At 43.8% G+C, this 20765-nt stretch overlaps 1 protein-coding gene across 2 annotated transcripts in view; it reads left to right on the top strand.

Moving 5' to 3' along the window:
* Nucleotides 1-20765, top strand: part of LOC141108363 (histo-blood group ABO system transferase-like) — a 357971-nt gene that overhangs the window by 110700 nt on the left and 226506 nt on the right. For both annotated transcript variants that reach the window (XM_073599920.1, XM_073599919.1), the window contains exon 2: nucleotides 2923-2995. In XM_073599920.1, the coding sequence (XP_073456021.1) occupies nucleotides 2923-2995 (73 nt within the window). The remainder of the gene's footprint in view (nucleotides 1-2922; nucleotides 2996-20765) is intronic.

Genomic DNA, 20765 nt, shown 5'->3' with positions numbered 1-20765 from the left:
TTTTTTTTATTTCAGGCTTCCCAGCCTAGAGGTGAGATGTGAGGTCTTATTGACCCCATATGTCACTGTAAAGAGGACCTGTCATGCCATATTCCTATTACAAGGATGTTTACATTCCTTGTAATAGAAATAAAAGTGATCAAAATTTTTTTTGGGGGGGAAAAAGTGTCAAACTAAAATAAATAAAGTAAAATAAACAATAAAAAAAAAAAAAATGTTTAAAGCGCCCATGTCCGTTTGCTCGCATGCAGAAGCGAACACATACATAAGTCCCGCCCACATATGAAAACGGTGTTCAAACCACACATGTGAGGTATCACTGCGAACGTTGGAGCGAGAGCAATAAGTTTGGCCCTAGACCTTCTCTGTAACTCAAAACATGTAACCAGTAAAAAATTTTAAAGCGTCACCTATGGAGATTTTTAAGTAGCGACGTTTGGCACCATTCCACGAGAGTGTGCAATTTTGAAGGGTGACATGTTAGGTATCTATTTACTCGGCGTAACTTCATCTTTCACATTATGCAAAAACATTGGGCTAACTTTACTGTTTTATTTTTTTTTAAAGCACAAAACTGTTTTTTTTCCAAAAAAAACGCGTTCGAAAAATTGCTGCGCAAATACCGTGCGAGATAAAAAGTTGCAACAACCGCCATTGTATTCTCTAGGGTCTTTGCTAAAAAAAAATATATATATAATGTTTTGGGGTTCTATTTAATTTTCTAGCAAATAAATTATTATTTTTACATGTAGGAGAGAAATATAAGAATTGGCCTGGGTGCTCCAGAACGCCTGGAGGTGCTCCGTGCATGTTGGGCCTCTGTATGTGGCCACGCTGTGTAAAAGTCTCACACATGTGGTATCACCGTACTCGGGAGTAATAGCAGAATGTGTTTTGGGGTGTAATTTGTGGTATGCATATGCTGTGTGTGAGAAATAACCTTCTAATATGACAATTTTGTGAAAAAAAAAAAGAAAAAACAAAATCTTGATTTTGCAAAGAATTGTGGGAAAAGATGACAATTTCAAAAAAACTCACCATGCATCTTTCTAAATACCTTGGAATGTCTTCTTTCCAAATAGGGGTCATTTGGGGGGTATTTGTACTTTTCTGACATGTTAGGGTCTCAAGAAATTAGATAGGCCGTCAGTACTTCAGGTGTGATCAATTTTCAGAGATTGGCACCATAGCATTTGGACTCTCTAACATTCACAAAGACCAAATAATATACACCAAGTTGTACTTATTTTTACCAAAGATATGTAGCAGTATAAATTTTGGCCAAAATTTACGAAGAAAAATGACTAATTTGCTAAATTTTATAACAGAAACAAAAAAAATTCATTTTTTTACCAAATTTTCAGTCTTTTTTCTTTTATAGCGCAAAAAATAAAAAACCCAACGGTGATTAAATACCACCAAAAGAAAGCTCTATTTGTGTGAAAAAAAGGACAAAAATTTCATATGGGTACAGTATTGTATGACTGAGTAATTGTCATTCAAAGTGTGAGAGCACCGAAAGCTGAAAATTGGTCTGGTTAGGAAGGGGGTTTAAGTGCCCAGTGGTCAAGTGGTTAAAAAGAAATGTCACAAAGTGGTATGCTAGGGTAGCTAATCAAAAGAATGACTTACCCTTCAACACTGTACCAGTGTGTGCAGCTTTCCTCTCTGTGTGTGGCCCAAACCCATGTGCATTCCTTCTTATATAGGGGTATGGGAATAACAAAGGGGGGGGCTGTGTGAATATGGCACCAAAAAGCCAAGTTAAGTGGCGTATAGCAGCATCACATGATCGTGGGTCATGTAATCGGGGTCATGTGGCCATGTGCATCCCCTTTTATAATAGGGCATGGGGATAACAGAGAGGTGTATGGTGGCGCGAATATGGCGCCAAAGAGGACCCGTGACTTGACGTATAACATCGCCACGTGATCGTGGTCCTGTGAGGAAATTAGGGACTCAGATTCCTCCAATGCCTCTAATAACTCGCTTTTCACAAGGTACAGCTAGATCTCATGGAAGAAATCGTAATCCCCAAAAGAAACCTTTCGAACAATGTTTTTTTTAATATCTATACAAAAAGTATTTTGCCTTTCATTTCTGTTTTAAAGGGGTTGTAAGGGTACATGTTTTTTCACCTTAATGCATATGCATTAAGGTGAAAAAACATCCAACGATTAGCAGCCCCCCAGTTTACTCACCTGAGCCCTCGAAAGTCCTACGTCGTGAACGCGCTGGCTTCTCAACCGAGCTTCTAGGCTCTTCCTGGCTCATTCATTGGCTCCCGCTGCTTTCAATCAAATAAATGACGCGGCGTGCCGGGGGGGCGGGGCCAAGTGATACAGTCGGCGGCTATATATCACTGTATCACGGGAGCGTGCCCGCAAGCTAACCCCCTTAGGAGAGCGCTTCCCATAACGGGGGTTAGCTGATGCGGGGAGGAGCCGAGACAGCCGCCGAGGGGCCCCAGAAGATGAGGATTGGGACCACTCTGTGCAAAACGAGCTGCACAGTGGAGGTAAGTATGACATGTTTGTTATTTTTTTTAAAAAAAGGAACCTTTACAACCCCTTTAAACTGAATGGGTTGGCTGAATGGGTTGGCTGCAGATATTTCATGCCACCACCTACCACTTTTACGGTAAATACACTGAGAAGAACACAGAAGAGATAAGAAGATATGACACAGAGCTTGAAGGTAACATAGTTGATTGAAAATGCAAGCTAGTAATATATGTTAGGTTTCTTGGGTAGGCATGTAAAAATGGTAAAGAGGACATCAGCTAAAAAAAAAAAAAAAAATTGCTTTAACAAACAAAATCTTGCGATTCTAATACTCCAAAAACATTCATGAAACATCTTTGCATTGTGCTTATTCCTGCTTAACTTGTTTAATCTCATCTCCCTATCTTTGCTTTTGCAGTGTGCACAGCCTGTTCAAGGAAATGGCCTGTTTTTCTATTTTTTTGCTGCATAATGCTGCTGTTACTAACCTGGTAAGTAATGAATTTTCAATCAATTGCTACTTAGACTTTGATGATGCAATCATATAATACAAATACAATACCAGTGTGTGGTGCCCTAAAATAAAAAAAAATGTGGCTGCCCCTTTATAGGTGAACTAAACACCTCTACTATGCAAAATAAAAAATGTAAAAGGTGGCACTCATATACATAAATAAAATGTGAAAAACAGCACCTAACAATAAACTAATAATCGCAATCTCGATTCAACCCCCCTCATGATCTTAATCTGGCATTTCCAGGATTCATGTAACAAGTGCAGAGCTGTTCTCTGCTCACAGCTGTCAAAAAAAATAAAAGACAGCTGGTATTCCATCGAATAGTGTCCTCTGTCGAAAAGCGCCCGTGCATGCACAGTACGGAAGTCCACTCCGGCTTATTTCCCGATCAGCTGGCGTGATGTCACCATGACGCATGCGCACATCGTAGAAGGCATTTTTCGACGGGAGATACCATTTGACAGACACAATTGAAAGCTATGCAAACAGTGGAGGAAGATCCTAGTTGTCAGATTGTGTCTCGCTGTTGCAGGGCGGGTTGTGGCTGTGTTGAAGAGTGGGTTTTGTCTGTGTTGCAACCCACCGTTCAACATACCAAACCCGCCCTGCAACACACACAAAACCGGACCTTCAGCACACTGTAAAACCTCCCCGCAACAGCGAGGCACAATCTGACAACTACGGTCTCCCTCCGCTGTTTGCTCAGCGCTTGGTGATTAGATACTCCTATGTCACGTACACACGATCGGATTTTCCGGGAAAAAAAATGTTGGATGTGAGCTTGTTGGCGGTAAGTTCGACTGTGTGTATGCTCCATCGGACATTTGTTGTCGGACCTTCCGCCAACAAATATTTGTTGTCAGATTTTCCGATTGTGTGTACACAACTCCGTCAGACAAAAGTCCAAAGTACAAACATGTATGCTCGGAAGCAAGAACGAGCGAGAAGCGGACGGTCTTGTAACCTAGAGTTTGTAATGGAGAATGAACATTCGTGACGTGGCAAATTCCGAAATCTCCAAATGCAGCACACAATTCTTTTCTTCTTTAATGGAATAATAATGAAGCTGCTTTGCTGGTGATACTGATGGAGTTATTGCAAACAAATTTTCAAAGGCTTTTTTTCCTAGTGATATCAAGAATAATATTATTATGGGTTTTTTTTAGTTACCACAACATTATTATCCCGTAGTATTTAAGATCAAAGATACAACTATGTTGGTGTCCATTGTTAATTTTACATTGTATTTTTTAAAATGTAACTGCCTACTCCCAAACTGTCATTTGAAGTAAAACACATAGCCAAGTATTATTCTCCACAATTTTTTTAAAGTGCTTAAAAGAAAAGAAAACAAATAAAATTAGACATGCTATCTGCCAATAGAACATAACCAAAAAGTGCATTCTATGCATCAAAAATATAGAAAATATTCCAAATCATTATTCAACCAAAAAAATAATGTCAAAGCAATAACTCCAAGGCCAATAATAAATAACAAGTTATCTCCTTCGATGTCTGGTTGACGAACTGCCATTCAGAAACAAACTGAAAAGCAAGAAATGAAAAATGCGAAAAGAAAAGTGCAAATCAACACTCACAAAACTTCTACTAACACAAAATTAGCAGAAGTAGCCCAAAGGGTAGCTCTAAAGAGCTGAAAAACCACGTAGTATGTCTAGTACGTCACTACATTCAGAATTGTGTGTGCAAGACAAGTTGGAGCCAACACCCTTCAAAGAAAATTCCACGGTTTTGTTGTCGGAAAGTCCGATCGTGTGTACGGGGCATAAGTCTTCACCGCTAGTGCTCAAATGGTGGATGTACACTCACCAGGTGTTTACAGGTAGGTCAAAATAGGCTTGGGAAACCACAAAATAGCTGGGATCCCTCTGATGAGAAGCTCCACTTCATTCCTCCATTGGAGTAGAAATCTCATAGAGAAAATTCTTCCGCAGGAAGCAATATTAAAAAGTAACATAATGTAGTATTCTATTTGTAATTGGTGTTAAAAACATGACAAATAAGAATTGCACTCACATGTATTAGTGCACATGCACCGGCACTGGTGTGTATAGCTTGTGCAGATATCAAATGGCTTCTCCAGATCTGGTGTGAGGTTAGGGTTGCCACCTTTTCTTCAAGCCAAACACAAACACTTTTGTGGTGCACAGCAATTTTTTTGTAGTACACGCTATAGGATTGTAAAATATCTTGGGTTACCCAAAGAGAGTAGTAATGAGGTGTGCTACGATGAACAGTGGCTGTGGCCAAATTGCATTAACAGTGGGGAAGACTTAAAGGGGCATGGTTAAATAAAACAAAAGCATTAGTGTACCCATAAAATATGATTTGATTAATAAAAGAAATTTCAGTTAAAATACTGCTGACACTGTCAGCCAGTAGAGCAGTGGACGGTGTCAGAAGATCAGTGGATGGTGTCAGTAGAGCAGAGGACGGTGTCATTAGGGCAGTGGACGGTGTTAGTAGGGCATTGAATGGTGTCAGTAGAGCAGAGGACGGGGTCAGTAGGGCAGTGGACGTTGTCAGTAGAGCAGTGGACAGTGTCAGTAAGGCAGTGGACGGTGTCAGTAGAGCAGAGGACGGTGTCAGTATGGCAGAGGATGGTGTCAGGAGAGCAGAGGACGTTGTCAGTAGAGCTGAGGACGGTGTCAGTAGGTCAGTGGACGGTGTCAGTAGGGCAGTGGACAGTGTTAGTAGGGCAGTGGATGGTGTCAGTAGGGCAGTGGGCGGTGTCAGTAGGGCAGTGGGCGGTGTCAGTAGAGCAGAGGACGGTGTCAGTAGGGCAGTGGAAGGTGTCAGTAGCGCAGAGGACGGTGTCAGTAGAGCAGAGGACGGTGTCAGTAGAGAAGTGGACGTGTCAGTAGAGCAGTGGATGGTGTCAGTAGAGCAGTGGGCGGTGTCAGTAGAGCAGAGGACAGGTGTCAGTAGTGCAGTGGACTGTGTCATTAGAGCAGAGGATGGTGTCAGTAAAGCAGAGGACGGAGTCAGTAGGGCAGTGGATGGTGTCAGTAGACCAGTGGACAGGTGTCAGTAGGGCAGTGGACGGTGTCAGTAGAGCAGAGGACAAGTGTCAGTGGGGCAGTGGACGGTGTCAGTAGAGCAGTGGATGGTGTCAGTAGAGCAGAGGACTGGTGTCAGTAGTGCAGTGGACGGTGTCAGTAGGGCAGTGGACGGTGTCAGTAGAGCAGAGGACAGGTGACAGTAGGGCAGAGGACAGTGTCAGTAGAGCAGTGGATGATGTCAGTAGAGCAGAGGACAGGTGTCAGTAGGACAGAGGACAGTGTCAGTAGAGCAGTGGATGGTGTCAGTAGAGCAGAGGATGGTGTCAATAGAGCAGAGGACGGTGTCAGTAGGGCAGTGGACGGTGTCAGTAGGGTAGTGGACGGTGTCAGTAGAGCAGAGGACAGGTGTCAGTAGAGCAGTGGATGGTATCAGTAGAGCAGTGGATGGTGTCAGCAGAGCAGTGGATGGTGTCAGTAGAGCAGTGGATGGTGTCAGTAGAGCAGTGGATGCTGTCAGTAGGGCAGTGGATGGTGTCAGTAGAGCAGAGGACGATGTCAGTAGAGCAGAGGACAGGTGTCAGAAGGGCAGTGGACGGTGTCAGTAGGGCAGTGGACGGTGTCAGTAGAGCAGTGGACTGTGTCAGTAGAGCAGTGGATGGTGTTACCCGGTGAGAACTGTATATATAGATGGTGTATGGGGTGGGACTGTATATATGGGGGAGGACTGTATATATGGATTGCGCATGGGGGAGAACTGTATATATGGGGGGGACTGTATATATGGGGGGAGGACTGTATATATGGATAATGGATGGGGGGACTGTATATATGGGGGGACTGTATATATGGGGGGAGGACAAGTCACCCGGGGGAGGTCTATTATGCTGCTAATATAAAGTGGGCGGGGAGGCAGGTACTGTCTGATATTTAAGGGACTCAGAGCTAGCAGGGTCTCTGAGGGGGGGTCTGCTGGTGGGAGAGATCGCACAGAGTCTGAGAGAGAATCTATTCTGACACACAGGCAGGGGGTGGCTGGTGATCTGGAGCCTGGGACTGGTCTAGAGCAGATCCTATGCATTGCTGCTGTGTCCGGGTGTCGGGTGAACACAGCTGTCAAAACCCAGGCTGTCCAGGTCATTCCCGCACAGATGGCAACCCTATGTGCGGTCCAAGCCTCGTTCTGACTAACCAGCCTGGAAATGATGTCACACAGGACCTGGAAGTAACAGATCCCCACTCCAACATATGTTTCACCATTATGGCTCCTCAGGTTCGTGTGACATCAATTTCGGGCTAGTAATGAATTCTTTAGCACTGAAATAGTTTCATTCAATCAATATTACTGGAAGGATGATAATTGACATTAAAGCGGAGTTCCACCCATTTAAAAGTCAGCAGATACAAAAAGTGTAGCTGCTGACTTTTAATAAATCAGACACCAGGCAATCTTCGGGGACCAGAAGGGAGGGATGGAGGGAGGAGAGGTGATCTGCATCTTCCGTCCGGCGCTATGGTGCCAGGGGAGGAAGTGGGAGCTGGGTGCCTGTAAAAACAGGGTACCTGCTCCCCCCCCAAAAAAAATTACATGCAAAATGTGGCAACTCAGGGGGTCACCAGCACATAAAGCACAAGTTCCATTCTAGGGTGGAACTCCACTTTAAAGCCTTGTACACACAATCAGATTATCGGACTAATTTTCATCCGTTTTTTGTTGCATGCTAGTCACATGTCGAAAGTGAAGAGGTTACTTTCATATGAAAATTCTCGTACGACAGAATTCAACTTCAGAAGTGACGTCATGTGTTGAATTGTTATCTATGTGTTCTTTCATTTCTGAGCATGCGTAGTCTTGATCTTATGATTTTTTTTTGACGAAAACTGGTCTAACTATACGAAAATCAGACGTTGTCTTCACGTACAATAACATTTTTTAGCCTGCACATACAGCTGCACATAGTTTTTGTCGTCCGAAAATTCGTAGTCGGCTGTCAAAAGCACCATACTAACGATCCGAAAATCGGCAGATCGTTTGCCGGACTAAATTTTACTTCCGATTTTCGAATGGTGTGTACGGGCCTTAAGGCCCCTTTGCATATGGATGTGCCTACCTGCAAAGCATGCATCCTGGCTAGGAATGAGCTTCGTGTTCGAGTCGAACCCATGTTCGACTCGAACATCGTCTGTTCGCCCGTTCGCCGAATTGCGAACGATATGGGCCGTTCGCGCCAAATTCGTGTGGCGCGTCACGGCCCATAATTCACTGCGGCATCGCAGTGCATTGCTGGCTGATGATTGGCCAAGCATGCACTATGACCCGCATGCTTGGCCAATGACAGCGCCGTCTGAACAGAGAGCCGTAATTGGCCAAAGCCAGGGAGGCTTTGGCCAATTATGGCTCAGGGGATTTAGTACACGCCCCACACTATATAAGGCCACCTGCATGGCGGCCCTGTGTAGTGTGTGTTCCGGCGTTGAAAGAGATAGACAGAGAGACAGTGTCATTTGATTTAAGTTAGATAGATTAGGCAGGACAGTCAGTGAGTTAGCTGCACTTACAGTATATTGTGTATATATATGCATCCCAGGTGTTGCGTATATATATATATATATATATATATATATATATATACACACTGTATTCACTGTATTCAGTTTAGCTAGATCCTACTGACAGGCAGGCTTGTCTTGTTACAGTATTTACAGCTACCTGAAAAAAATTGCTGGTGTTCTTTTGATCCTATTAGTACCACAGTCAGGCAGCTAGACTATTTACAGTTAGTGTAGTGCGTCCTCCTCACAGTGTTCAGTTAAAGCTACAAGTTAGTTTAGTGTGACCTCTGCACAGTGTTCAGTTAAAACTACAAGTTAGTGTAGTGCGTCCTCCTCACAGTGTTCAGCTAAAGCTACAAGTTAGTTTAGTGTGACCTCTGCACAGTGTTCAGCTAAAGCTACAAGTTAGGGTAGTGCGCCCTCCTCACAGTGTTCAGCTAAAGCTACAAGTTAGTGTAGTGCGTCCTCCTCACAGTGTTCAGCTAAAACTACAAATTAGTGCAGTGTGACCTCTGCACAGTGTACAGCTAAAGCTACAAGTTAGTGTAGTGCGTCCTCCTCACAGTGTTCAGCTAAAACTACAAGTTAGTGTAGTGCAACCTCTGCACAGTGTTCAGCTAAAGCTACAAGTTAGTGCAGTGCGTCCTCTGAACAGTGTTCAGCTAAAACTACAAGTTAGTGTAGTGCATCCTCCTCACAGTGTTCAGCTAAAACTACAAGTTAGTGTAGTGCGAGCTCTGCACAGTGTTCAGCTAAAGCTACCTGTAGAAGGTCGGTGGTGTTTTCCTGATCCTATCACTACCGCAGGCAGCTAAATAAGCTACAAGTTAGTGTAGTGTGTCCTCTTCACAGTGTTCAGCTAAAACTACAAGTTAGTGTAGTGCGACCTCTGCACAGTGTTCAGATAAAGCTACAAGTTAGTGTAGTGCATCCTCTAAACAGTGTTCAGCTAAAACTACAAGTTACTGTAGTGCGACCTCTGCACAGTGTTCAGCTAAAGCTACAAGTTAGTGTAGTGCATCCTCCTCACAGTGTTCAGCTAAAACTACAAGTTAGTGTAGTGCAACCTCTGCACAGTGTTCAGTTAAAGCTACAAGTTAGTGTAGTGCGTCCTCTGAACAGTGTTCAGCTAAAGCTACCTGTAGAAGGTTGGTGGTGTTTTCCTGATCCTATCACTACCACAGGCAGCTAAATAAGCTACAAGTTAGTGTAGTGCGTCTTCTTCACAGTGTTCAGCTAAAACTACAAGTTAGTGTAGTGCGACCTCTGCACAGTGTTCAGATAAAGCTACAAGTTAGTGTAGTGCATCCTCTAAACAGTGTTCAGCTAAAACTACAAGTTACTGTAGTGCGACCTCTGCACAGTGTTCAGCTAAAGCTACAAGTTAGTGTAGTGCGTCCTCCCCACTGTGATCAGCTAAAACTACAAGTTAGTGTAGTGCAACCTCTGCACAGTGTTCAGCTAAAGCTACAAGTTAGTGTAGTGCGTCCTCTGAACAGTGTTCAGCTAAAGCTACCTGTAGAAGGTTGGTGGTGTTTTCCTGATCCTATCACTACCGCAGGCAGCTAAATAAGCTACAAGTTATTTTTTGCGAGCTCTGCACAGTGTTCATCTAAAGCTACCTGTAGAAGGTTGGTGGTGTTTTCCTGATCCTATCACTACCCCAGGCAGCTAAATAAGCTACAAGTTAGTTTTTTGCAAGCTCTGCACAGTGTTCACCTAAAGCTACCTGTAGAAGGTTGCTGGTGTTTTCCTGATCCTATCACTACCGCAGGCAGCTAAATAAGCTACAAGTTAGTTTTTTGCGAGCTCTGCACAGTGTTAACCTAAAGCTACCTGTAGAAGGTTGGTGGTGTTTTCCTGATCCTATCACTACAGCAGGCAGCTAAATAAGCTACAAGTTAGTTTTTTGCGAGCTCTGCACAGTGTTCAGCTAAAACTACAAGTTAGTGTAGTGCGAGCTCTGCACAATGTTCAGCTAAAGCTACTTGTAGAAGGTTGGTGGTGTTTTCCTGATCCTATCACTACCGCAGGCAGCTAAATAAGCTACAAGTTAGTTTTTTGCGAACTCTGCACAGTGCTCAGCTAAAGCTACCTGTAGAAGGTTGGTGGTGTTCTCATACTACAGGCAGGCAGTTGATTTTGCTAGCTGTATCAGTCTATCTATCTATCTATAGATATATATATATCTATATATATATCAAAGTATATATATATACTTTGTCTGGCAAAGCATCTGCCAACGCGGCCTCTTCCCTTGGCTCAATGGCATCAGTGACTCCTTCCCTAGCCCCACCATGTCCTCCTGAGGAGTCCCTCGAGCTGTTTGATCACAGTGTTGGGTACATGCTCCAGGAGGATGCCCAGCGTTTAGAAGGCTCTGATGATGATACTGAGCTACATGAAGGCAGTAACTAGAGCACGGACATAGGGGGTGCCCAAGAAGGACAGCAGTCTGGCAGTCATGCTCCCCCTGCTGCAGCATACTGCCAGGTTTGCTCCAGTGATGAGGAGGGAAGGGATGATGAGGTCACTTACTCAACGTGGGTGCCTGATAGGAGAGAGGAGGAGGAGGAGGAGGCACACCACCAACGAGGCAGGATGCCCTCCAGGGGCCAGCCTAAGGGCAGCACACTGACTGCATCACACCCCAAAGCTCCGCATGTGCAGGGCGCTGCTGTCTCTGCGCGTTATTCCAAAAGTTCTTTGGTGTGTGCCTTTTTTGAGACGAGTGCATCAGATGGCACCGCTGCTATTTGCAACATATGTCTCAAGCGTATCTCGCGTGGCCAAAACATCTCCCGCTTGGGCACCACATGCTTGACCAGACATATGTTGACCTGCCATGCAGTTCGTTGGCAAGCATATCTAAAAGACCCACACCAAAGAACAAAAAGGACCTCTCCTTGCTCCTCATTAGTTAGGATCTCCAACCCCACTATACCTTCAGTCCTCTCTGAGACCTGCACTGAGCGGAATGAAGGTGTAGAATTAGGTGTGTCACAGCCAAGTACTTGTGGGCAATCTGCTTTCGGTACCCCGACGTCAGATTGTACCAGGCAAATTTCCCTGCCCCAGCTGCTGCACCGCCAAAAGAAGTTCGCTCCCAGCCATCCACATGCCCAGCGGTTGAATGCTAGCTTGGCAAAATTGCTAGCACTTCAACTGCTGCCTTTTCAGTTGGTAGACTCTGCCCCCTTCCGTGAGTTTGTGGAATGTGCGGTTCCTCAGTGGCAGGTACCCAAACGCCACTTTTTCTCACAGAAGGCTATTCTGGCTCTCTACCGGCATGTGGAAGGCAATGTCCATGCCTCGCTGGACAGGGCGGTCAGCAGTAAGGTGCATATTACTACTGACTCATGGTCCAGCAGGCATGGACAGGGACGTTACCTAAGTTTCACCACGCATTGGGTGACTCTGCTGGCAGCTGGAAGGATGCAGGACAAGGTGCAGTAGTGTTGGAGGTTGTTCCACCACCACGCCTCCAAAATGCCACTACTAATGATTCTGACACACCTCTCTCCTCCACCCCCTCGTCTTCTTCTTCCTCCATGGCCTCTTCCTGTGCTTTGTCCTCAGAACCAGCGGTGCTCCTTAGCCGTTCAAGCGGCTACGCAAGTATGCAGGCCAAAAGATGCCATGCGGTGCTTGAGCTGGTGTGCTTGGGGGAAGGGAGCCATACTGGGGCAGAGGTTCTGTCAGCTCTGCAGGGGCAGGTTCAGAGGTGGTTGATGCCATGCCAACTTAAGGCAGGAATGGTGGTTTGCGACAATGGCACCAACCTCCTCTCTGCCCTCCGACAGAGACAAATGACCCATGTGCCCTGTTTGGCTCACGTTCTTAACTTGGTGGTGCAGCGGTTCTTGGGCAGGTACCCGGGCTTAAAGGATGTCCTGAGGCAGGCCAGGAAAGTCTGTGTGCATTTTCGCTGGTCATATAATGCCAGTACTCGGCTGGCAGACCTCCAAAAGGACTTTAACCTGCCCAAGAACCGCCTAATCTGTGACATGCCCACCAGGTGGAACTCAACGTTGGTCATGCTTCAGCGGCTGCACACACAGCAGAGGGCCATCAATGAGTACCTGTGCGACTATGGCACCAGGACAGGGTCAGGGGAGTTTTTTTTTTCCCCACGCCAGTGGGCCATGATTAGGGATGCATGCACTGTCCTGTCACCATTTAAGGAGGCCACGAGGATGGTGAGCAGTGACAGTGCATGCATCAGTGACACTGTCCCCCTTGTCCACCTGTTGGAGCACACGCTGCGTGGAATAATGGACAGGGCACTTGAGGCAGAACAGAGGCAGGAAGAGGAGGACTTCCTTAGGTCTCAAGGCCCCCTTTATCTAGACAGTGTTCCTGCGTGCCCGCCGATCACACAGGAAGAGGACGAGGAGGAGGAGGATTGTGTCAGTATGGAGGTGGAGCCTGGCACTCAGCATCAGTCTTTAAGGGATCAGTCCCAAGAAACACATGGATTTGTACATGGCTGGGAGGAGGTGGCTGCGGACCATGTTGTCCTTAGTGACCCAGAGGACTCCGGACCGAATGCTTCAGCAAACCTATGCTGCATGGCCTTCCTGATCCTGCAAAGCCTGCGTAAAGATCCTCGTATTTGTGGTATCAAGGAGAAGGACCATTACTGGCTGGCTTGATCCACATTACAAGGGTAAGGTTGCGGACCTTATCTTGCCGTCGCAGAGGGAGCAGAGGATGAAACATCTTCGGGAGGCCTTGCAGAAAGGTCTGTGCAACGCATTCCCAGAGACTGGGAGGTTACAAACTCCTGTTTCTGGACAACGTGTTGCTGAGGCTTCAGTCAGTCAAAGAAGGAGCGGTAGAGAAGGTGGCCATCTGACCGATGCGTTCAGACAACTTTTTAGTCAGCAGCCCCAAGGTATGATCGGTTCCAGCAACCATCGTCAGCGTCTGTTTTATATGGTGCAGGAATACCTAGGGGCAAGATCTGACTTGGACACCTTTCCCACCGAAAACCCTCTGGGTTACTGGGTCTTGAGGATGGATCACTGGCCAGAGCTTGCACAGTATGCAATTGAGCTACTGGCCTGTCCTGCATCCAGCGTTCTTTCGGAACGCACATTCAGTGCTGCTGGAGGCTTTGTAACCGATCACAGGGTGCGTCTGTCCACCGACTCGGTCGATCGACTGACCTTCATAAAAATGAATCAGTCTTGGATCACCACCAGCTACCAAGCACCTGATGCTGATGTAACAAATAATTTTTTTTGAAATCTCAGATCCCTTCAAAGACTGCCTATGCTGATGCTGAGTGACTATCCTGAGTAATTTTCCTCTTCCTCCTCAATGATCACGCTGATAGCTTGTAAGAAAATTTTTGGTTCTGGGCACCGCTACCAGTGCCTAAGGCCCAATTTTTCAGCCCCTGTTTAACAGGGGCGTGTAATTACAATTTTTGATGCAATAGTTTGCAGCAGGGCTCGTTTCTGCGTTCCAACTAGAGTATCTGTGAGGGGATGCAGTGTTGTGGCACCAGCACCTAAGGCCCAATTTTTCAGCCCCTGCTTAACAGGGGCATGTAATTACAATTCTTGATCCCCTGTGTTCAAGGGGCCTAAAGTTCATCTAAACCTAAGAAAAAAACAAATCATTAGGTGCAATGACTGTACTAGTTTTCTTTTTTATAAAGGCCAAGTACATTTTCTACAGCTACAGAGAAATACCTGTTAATCCTGCCTGAAACCGTTTGTCTTTGTAATGCATGTGATCAGCTTCTCAGTCATCTTTTATGAACTACAAATTACTGCTTCTATGTGTAATGGAGATGATTATAGGAGAGGTGTTTTTAGTCCACAGTGGGAAAGCAGCCTAGAGTAAAAACATTGTTCCTCAATGAATACGGTGCAGCAAGTGAGTGTTGTCACCCTAGGACAGAAAGACTTATGCCCCGTACACACGGTCGGACTTTGTTCGGACATTCCGACAACGAAATCCTAGGATTTTTTCCGACTGATGTTGGCTCAAACTTGTCTTGCATACATACGGTCACACAAAGTTGTTGGAAAATCCGATAGTTCTAAACGCTGTGACGTAAAACACGTACGTCGGGACTATAAACGGGGCAGTGGCCAATAGCTTTCATCTCTTTATTTATTCTGAGCATGCGTGGCACTTTGTCCGTCGGATTTGTGTACACACGATCGGAATTTCCGACAACGGATTTTGTTGTCGGAAAATTTTATATCCTGCTCTCAAACTTTGTGTGTCGGAAAATCCGATGGAAAATGTGTGATGGAGCCTACACACGGTCAGAATTTCCGACAACAAGGTCCTATCACACATTTTCCATCGGAAAATCCAACTGTGTGTACAGGGCATTATACTGGCAGAAACTCTAGGTGAAATATAAAAAAAAAGGGGCAAGTAAAATGTAACTACTTAAGGACCAGCCGCCGTCGTTATATGTCGCTACTTTGACATTAAATACCGTTGTTATGGCAGCAGCTAGATGCCGTAACCCTGGTATTTTTAAAAACGGCAGACTGTCCTCTTTAGGATAAAAGTGGTCTCATCAGCAGATTCGCCCCCTCCCGCCACACTCCGGTCGTCTCCTCCGCTTACTGGATGCCGAGTGAGGGGAAGATGGCCCCTGTTCGGTTCCATAGTATCTGACTTCTGCCCAATGCTCTTAAAGGGGATTTTTTTTTTTTTCAAATGACATTTTAGTGTAAATCTGAGGACTTTTTGACTCAGATCTCATATTTAAGAGGTCATGTCATGCTTTTTTTTCTATTACAAGGGATATTTACATTCCTTGTAATAGGTATTAAAGTGACCCAATTTTTTTTTTAAAGGACAGTGTCAAAATAAAAAATAAAAAGTAAAATAAATAAGGAAAAAATAAATAAAAATGTAAATGCACCGTCTCGCAGAGCTCGCACGCAGAAGCGAACGCATACGTAAGTCGCACCTGCATATGAAAATGGTGTTCAAACCACACGTGTGAGGTATCGCCGCGATCGTTAGAGCAAGAGCAATAATTCTAGCCCTAAACCTCCTCTGTAACTCAAAACTAGTAACCTGTAGAAATTTTTAAACTTCACCTATGAAGATTTTTAAGGGTAGAAGTTTGTCACCATCCCACGAGCAGGCGCAATTTTGAAGCATGGCATGTTGGGTATCGATTAACTCGGCGTAACATTATCTTTCACAATATAAAAAAATGGGCTAACTTTACTGTTGTCTTTTTTTTTTAATTTAAAAAACTGTATTTTTTCCAGAAAAAGTGCGCTTGTAAGACCACTGCGCAAATATGGTGTGACACAAAGTATTGCAACGACCGCCATTTTTATTTTCTAAGGTGTCTCAAAAAAATATATATATATAATGTTTGGGGGTTCTAAGTAAATTTCTAGCAAATAAAATAACTGATTTTAACTTGTAAACATCGAGTCTGAAAAATAGGCTCGGCCCTTAAGTGGTTAAAATACTTAAAAAAGTGAATGCAGTTACCACAGGAGTGTGAGGCTGCAATATACACTCACCAGCCACTTCATTAGGTACACCTGTTCAATTGCTTGGTGACACAAATTGCTAATCAGCCAATCACATGGCAGCAACTCAATGCATTTAGGCATCTAGACGTGGTGAAGACAACTTGCTGAATTTTTAGCTGTGATATTCAGATGGTAGGATCAGAATTTGGCGTAAACAACATGAAAGTATGGATCCATCCTACATTGTATCAACAGTTCGGGCTGGTGGTGGTGGTGTAATGATGTGGGCAATATTTTCTTGGCACACTGTGGGCCGCTTAGTACCAAGTGAGCATTGTTTAAAAGCCACGGCTTACCTGAGTATTGTTGCTGACCATGTCCATCCCTTTATGACTACAGTGTACCCATCTTCTGATGGCTCCTTCCAACAGGATAATGCACCATGACACAAAGCCTCTACAGTCACCAGATCTCAATCCAATAGAGCACCTTTGGGGATGTGATGGAACAGGAGATTTGCATCACAGATATGCAGCTGACAAATCTGCAGCAACTGTGTGATGCTATCATGTCAATATGGACCAAAATCTCTGAGGAATATTTCCAACACCTTGTTAAATTTGTGCCACAAAGAATTAAGGCAATTAAGGCAAAATTGAGTCCAACCCGATACTAGAAAGGTGTACCTAATAAATTGTCTGGTGAGTGTATATTAGTATTACATTTAATTTTGACCACATTCTTTTGATTATTACACCTCCTCTAGGCCACTGACGGAGCCATATCTCATTGTTCTCTGGACAACTGGAAAAAGTATTTATTCGATCTTTTGTTCTGTGATTGTCAGCCATGAGTAAGCACTACTGTTAATGCGAAACAAGTCAGCTCCCCCATCTGCTGTGGCATGTATTTTTGAGTTTGATGTGATTTTTTTAATAAAAAGGCAATTTCTTCAGAGTGCGGCTGTCCAGACGCATTTCCTGTTTCATTGCTACTAGCAATTTGCCAACCCCCTGTGGCTCCTGAACTGAGAGAGAGGTTCACTACTTGTTTGTCCTCCTGGAGCGGTGATATCCTTCCTTCCCTACCTTGATTTCTGGACTTTGCTAACACATGGTTCACCAGCTCGGAGTTCTATCATTCATTTGTTTGACTCCCCTCATCTAGAATTTCTAGATTTCTCAGTGGTTTAAACAGAAGCCAGCCTATTCAAGGATAATACTACATCAACTCCATCCACAGCAGAAACTGGATACAGCAGAACCCTTATGGCACCATCAAACAATCCCCTGAGTGAGACTGCAGACACATATGCTTCAATCTACCGACGATGATGGAGTTTCATTAATACGCCAGTTTAGGAAGCTGGAACACCTAATGGCCAAAGAGATCAGGTCATATTGGGACATTAGCTTTCTGACAGAATATATTTCTCTGGCACAAATTCCACAAGGTTTGAGGATTAAAAAGTTCCCCACCTCAGAGTTGTTCGATGAGAGCCTAAAGAAAGAGTGGACAGACACCCTCAACATATGCTCTTTCAAACTCATTGATATTTTGATATCATCCAAAAAGAAAGTAGAAGTATTACAATCGGAGATAATTATGATACAATATATAAATATATATAGTCTTTTGATTATCTTTTGAGTCACAATTTTTTTATGTTTGACGGGGGCTATTATCTCCAGAGATGCGGTGCCTCTATGGGGGTAAAGTTTTCACCCTCATTAGTCAACCTATACATGGGTTGGTGGGAGAGGACCCGCATCTTTGGACATAATAGCCCCCGTTGCCTCAATACCGTATTTTTCTGCCGCTATATTGACGATCTTTTGTTTATTACATCTGATGAGGATGCTAACCTAGATCAGTGGCTTTTGTTTTTGAACGACAATACCCTGAATCTGAGATTCACTGGTGACCTTCGGGTTACCGCCATAGAATTTCTTGATGTCAAATTAACAGGAACTGATGGCATAATAGTCACTGGTTTATTTCGAAAACCCACGGCAGGGAATGCTCTTTTGAGAGCCGATTCTGCCCATCCAGGGCACACCATTCGAGGGGTGCCCTATGGACAGTTTCTCAGATTAAAACGCCTTTGTAGCACATCTGATGGCTTCATGAGAGAAGCCACAGATATGAGCCAGAGATTCAAAGACGGGGGTATTCAGACAAAAAAGTTAATAAAGCCTTCCTTGCTGCTAGTGTTATCCCCAGAAAATCTTTACTTTTGGATGGCGTAAATAAGAAAAAACGTAAGAACCACAAATTCTCACTGTCCTCTAATAATATCCCAATTTTCTCTATACCTTTACTAAGATAAAAAGTACAGCAGCCAAATATCTTCCAATTTTACTTAATACTCCCGCCTATCATGAGATTCTCTCTAATGGCATTAGGTCGGTATCCCAAAGAGCACCTACGTTAGGTAGTTCCCTTTCTCCCAGTCTTTTTTCACATAAACGATCGGGATCCCACTGGTTGCATTTTAAAGGAAATTTTAAATGTGGCATTAAAAGTTGTAATTACTGTTGTTACATTAAAAAGGGCAAGCGTGTGCAGTCTCGCACCAATGGCAAAACTTTTGACATTTCATCGTTTATTAATTGCAACACCCAGTTCTTGGTATATTTAATTACATGTGAAGTCTGTCATATTCAATATGTGGGCCGTACCACATGCCGATTGAAAGATCGGCTATATGACCACTTATATGACATTGAAAAGAACAGACCCACCAATGTAGCCAAACATTGTAATTTAGTTCATTTCAAAGACACATCCAGCCTTTATATCCAGGGGATTGAGAAGATTGTTGTACCTAAAAGTGGAGGTGACAGATTCAGAGTGCTTTGCAAGCGCAAAGTATTTTGAATCTTTTCTTTACATACGAGAATTCCGTTAGAACTAAACTTCGAATAGGATGTTTCCCATTACTATGAGTGATCTATTAATGATTATTTATACACATGGTTTAACCTTTTTATTTCACCATCAGTAGTCCTAAACATTAGATCCTTTTGTTACGATAATGTGTTAGCTGATTGCATGGTGTATGGGGATTAAGGCTGTCTTTGGGACATGATTGATGGATTAACATCGAACCTGCTTGTCTAAGTACTGGGCAGGGTTTTATTAGATAAGGATAATCTCTTATTTTACTTGTATCTATATGCACATTGCATCCTCTTAGTTGGAGACATCTACACATCGTTTAAATATCATCTACAAGTAGATAATTCATAATTAGATTAACTTGCCATTAAGATGTTTTAGGCAATCACATGGTGTATGAGGGTGGAGGCCGTTCCTTTAACACGGTTGGCCGATTGATATCAGGTTGATTTCTTCGGTACTTTATGAAGACAAGATCTAATCTATGCATCATTTAAAGGACTTTTATTAGATGAGGACAGTTTTTTACTACATATGCAGTTTATATGCGGCTTTAATCCCTTTAGTTGGGGATATTTACATGTTTTGTTAGCATCATTTACAAATTAGATTAACTTGCCTTCAAATGTGTGTTATGCCGTGTACACATGACCGGACTTTTCGTCAGACTCAACTCCGAAGGACTTCACAACGGAGTTCCGACGAAACGGACTTGCCTACACACGATCACACCAAAGTCCGACTGATTCGAACGTGATGACGTATGACCGGACTAGAATAAGGAAGTTCATAGCCAGTAGCCAATAGCTGCCCTTGTATCGTTTTTGGTCCGTCGGACTAGCATACAGACGAACTGATTTTTCGATAGGATTCGAGTTTGTTGGAAAGATTTGAAACATGTTCTATTTCTAAAGTCCGTCAGATTTTTCGACAGAAAAGGTCAGATGAAGCTCCCACACATTCGGAATGACCGATGGATTTGCTCCATCGGACCTTTGATGCGGAAAAGTCCGGTCGTGTGTACACGGCATTAGGCTATCGAATTATGTATGAGGTTGAGGCCGTGCTCTATATATGGTTGGCCAATTGATATTAGGCTTGCTGGGCTTTTTGGTACACGGCTGGGAGATGTTACCTCATGAGTAGGGATGAGCCGAACACCCCCTGTTCGGTTCGCACCAGAACATGCGAACAGGTAAAAAATTTGTTTGAACACGCGAACACCGTTAAAGTCTATGGGACACGAACATGAATAATCAAAAGTGCTCATTTTAAAGGCTTATATGCAAGTTATTGTCATAAAAAGTGTTTGGGGACCTGGGTCCTGGATCAATGCAAAAAAAGTTTTAAAAACGGCCGTTTTTTCGGGAGCAGTGATTTTAATAATGCTTAAAGTGAAACAATAAAAGTGTAATATCCCTTTAAATTTCATACCTGGGGGGTGTCTATAGTATGCCTGTAAAGGGGCGTATGTTTCCCATGTTTAGAACAGTCTGACAGCAAAATGACATTTCAAAGGAAAAAAAGTCATTTAAAACTACTCGCGGCTATTAATGCATTGCCGGTCCGACAATACACATAGAAGTTCATTGATAAAAACAGCATGGGAATTCCCCACAGGGGAGCCCCGAACCAAAAAAATAAAAAATGACGTGGGGGTCCCCCTAAATTCCATACCAGGCCCTTCAGGTCTGCTATGGATATTAAGGGGAACACCGGCCAAAATTAAAAAAAAAATGACATGGGGGTCCCCCTAAATTCCATACCAGGCCCTTCAGGTCTGGTATGGATATT

This window comes from Aquarana catesbeiana, linkage group LG09, assembly GCF_042186555.1.
Source record: "Aquarana catesbeiana isolate 2022-GZ linkage group LG09, ASM4218655v1, whole genome shotgun sequence".
NCBI classification, from domain to species: Eukaryota; Metazoa; Chordata; class Amphibia; order Anura; family Ranidae; genus Aquarana; species Aquarana catesbeiana.
The sequence above is the reverse complement of the archived record's forward strand: the minus strand, read 5'-3'. Positions and strand labels throughout refer to the sequence as shown.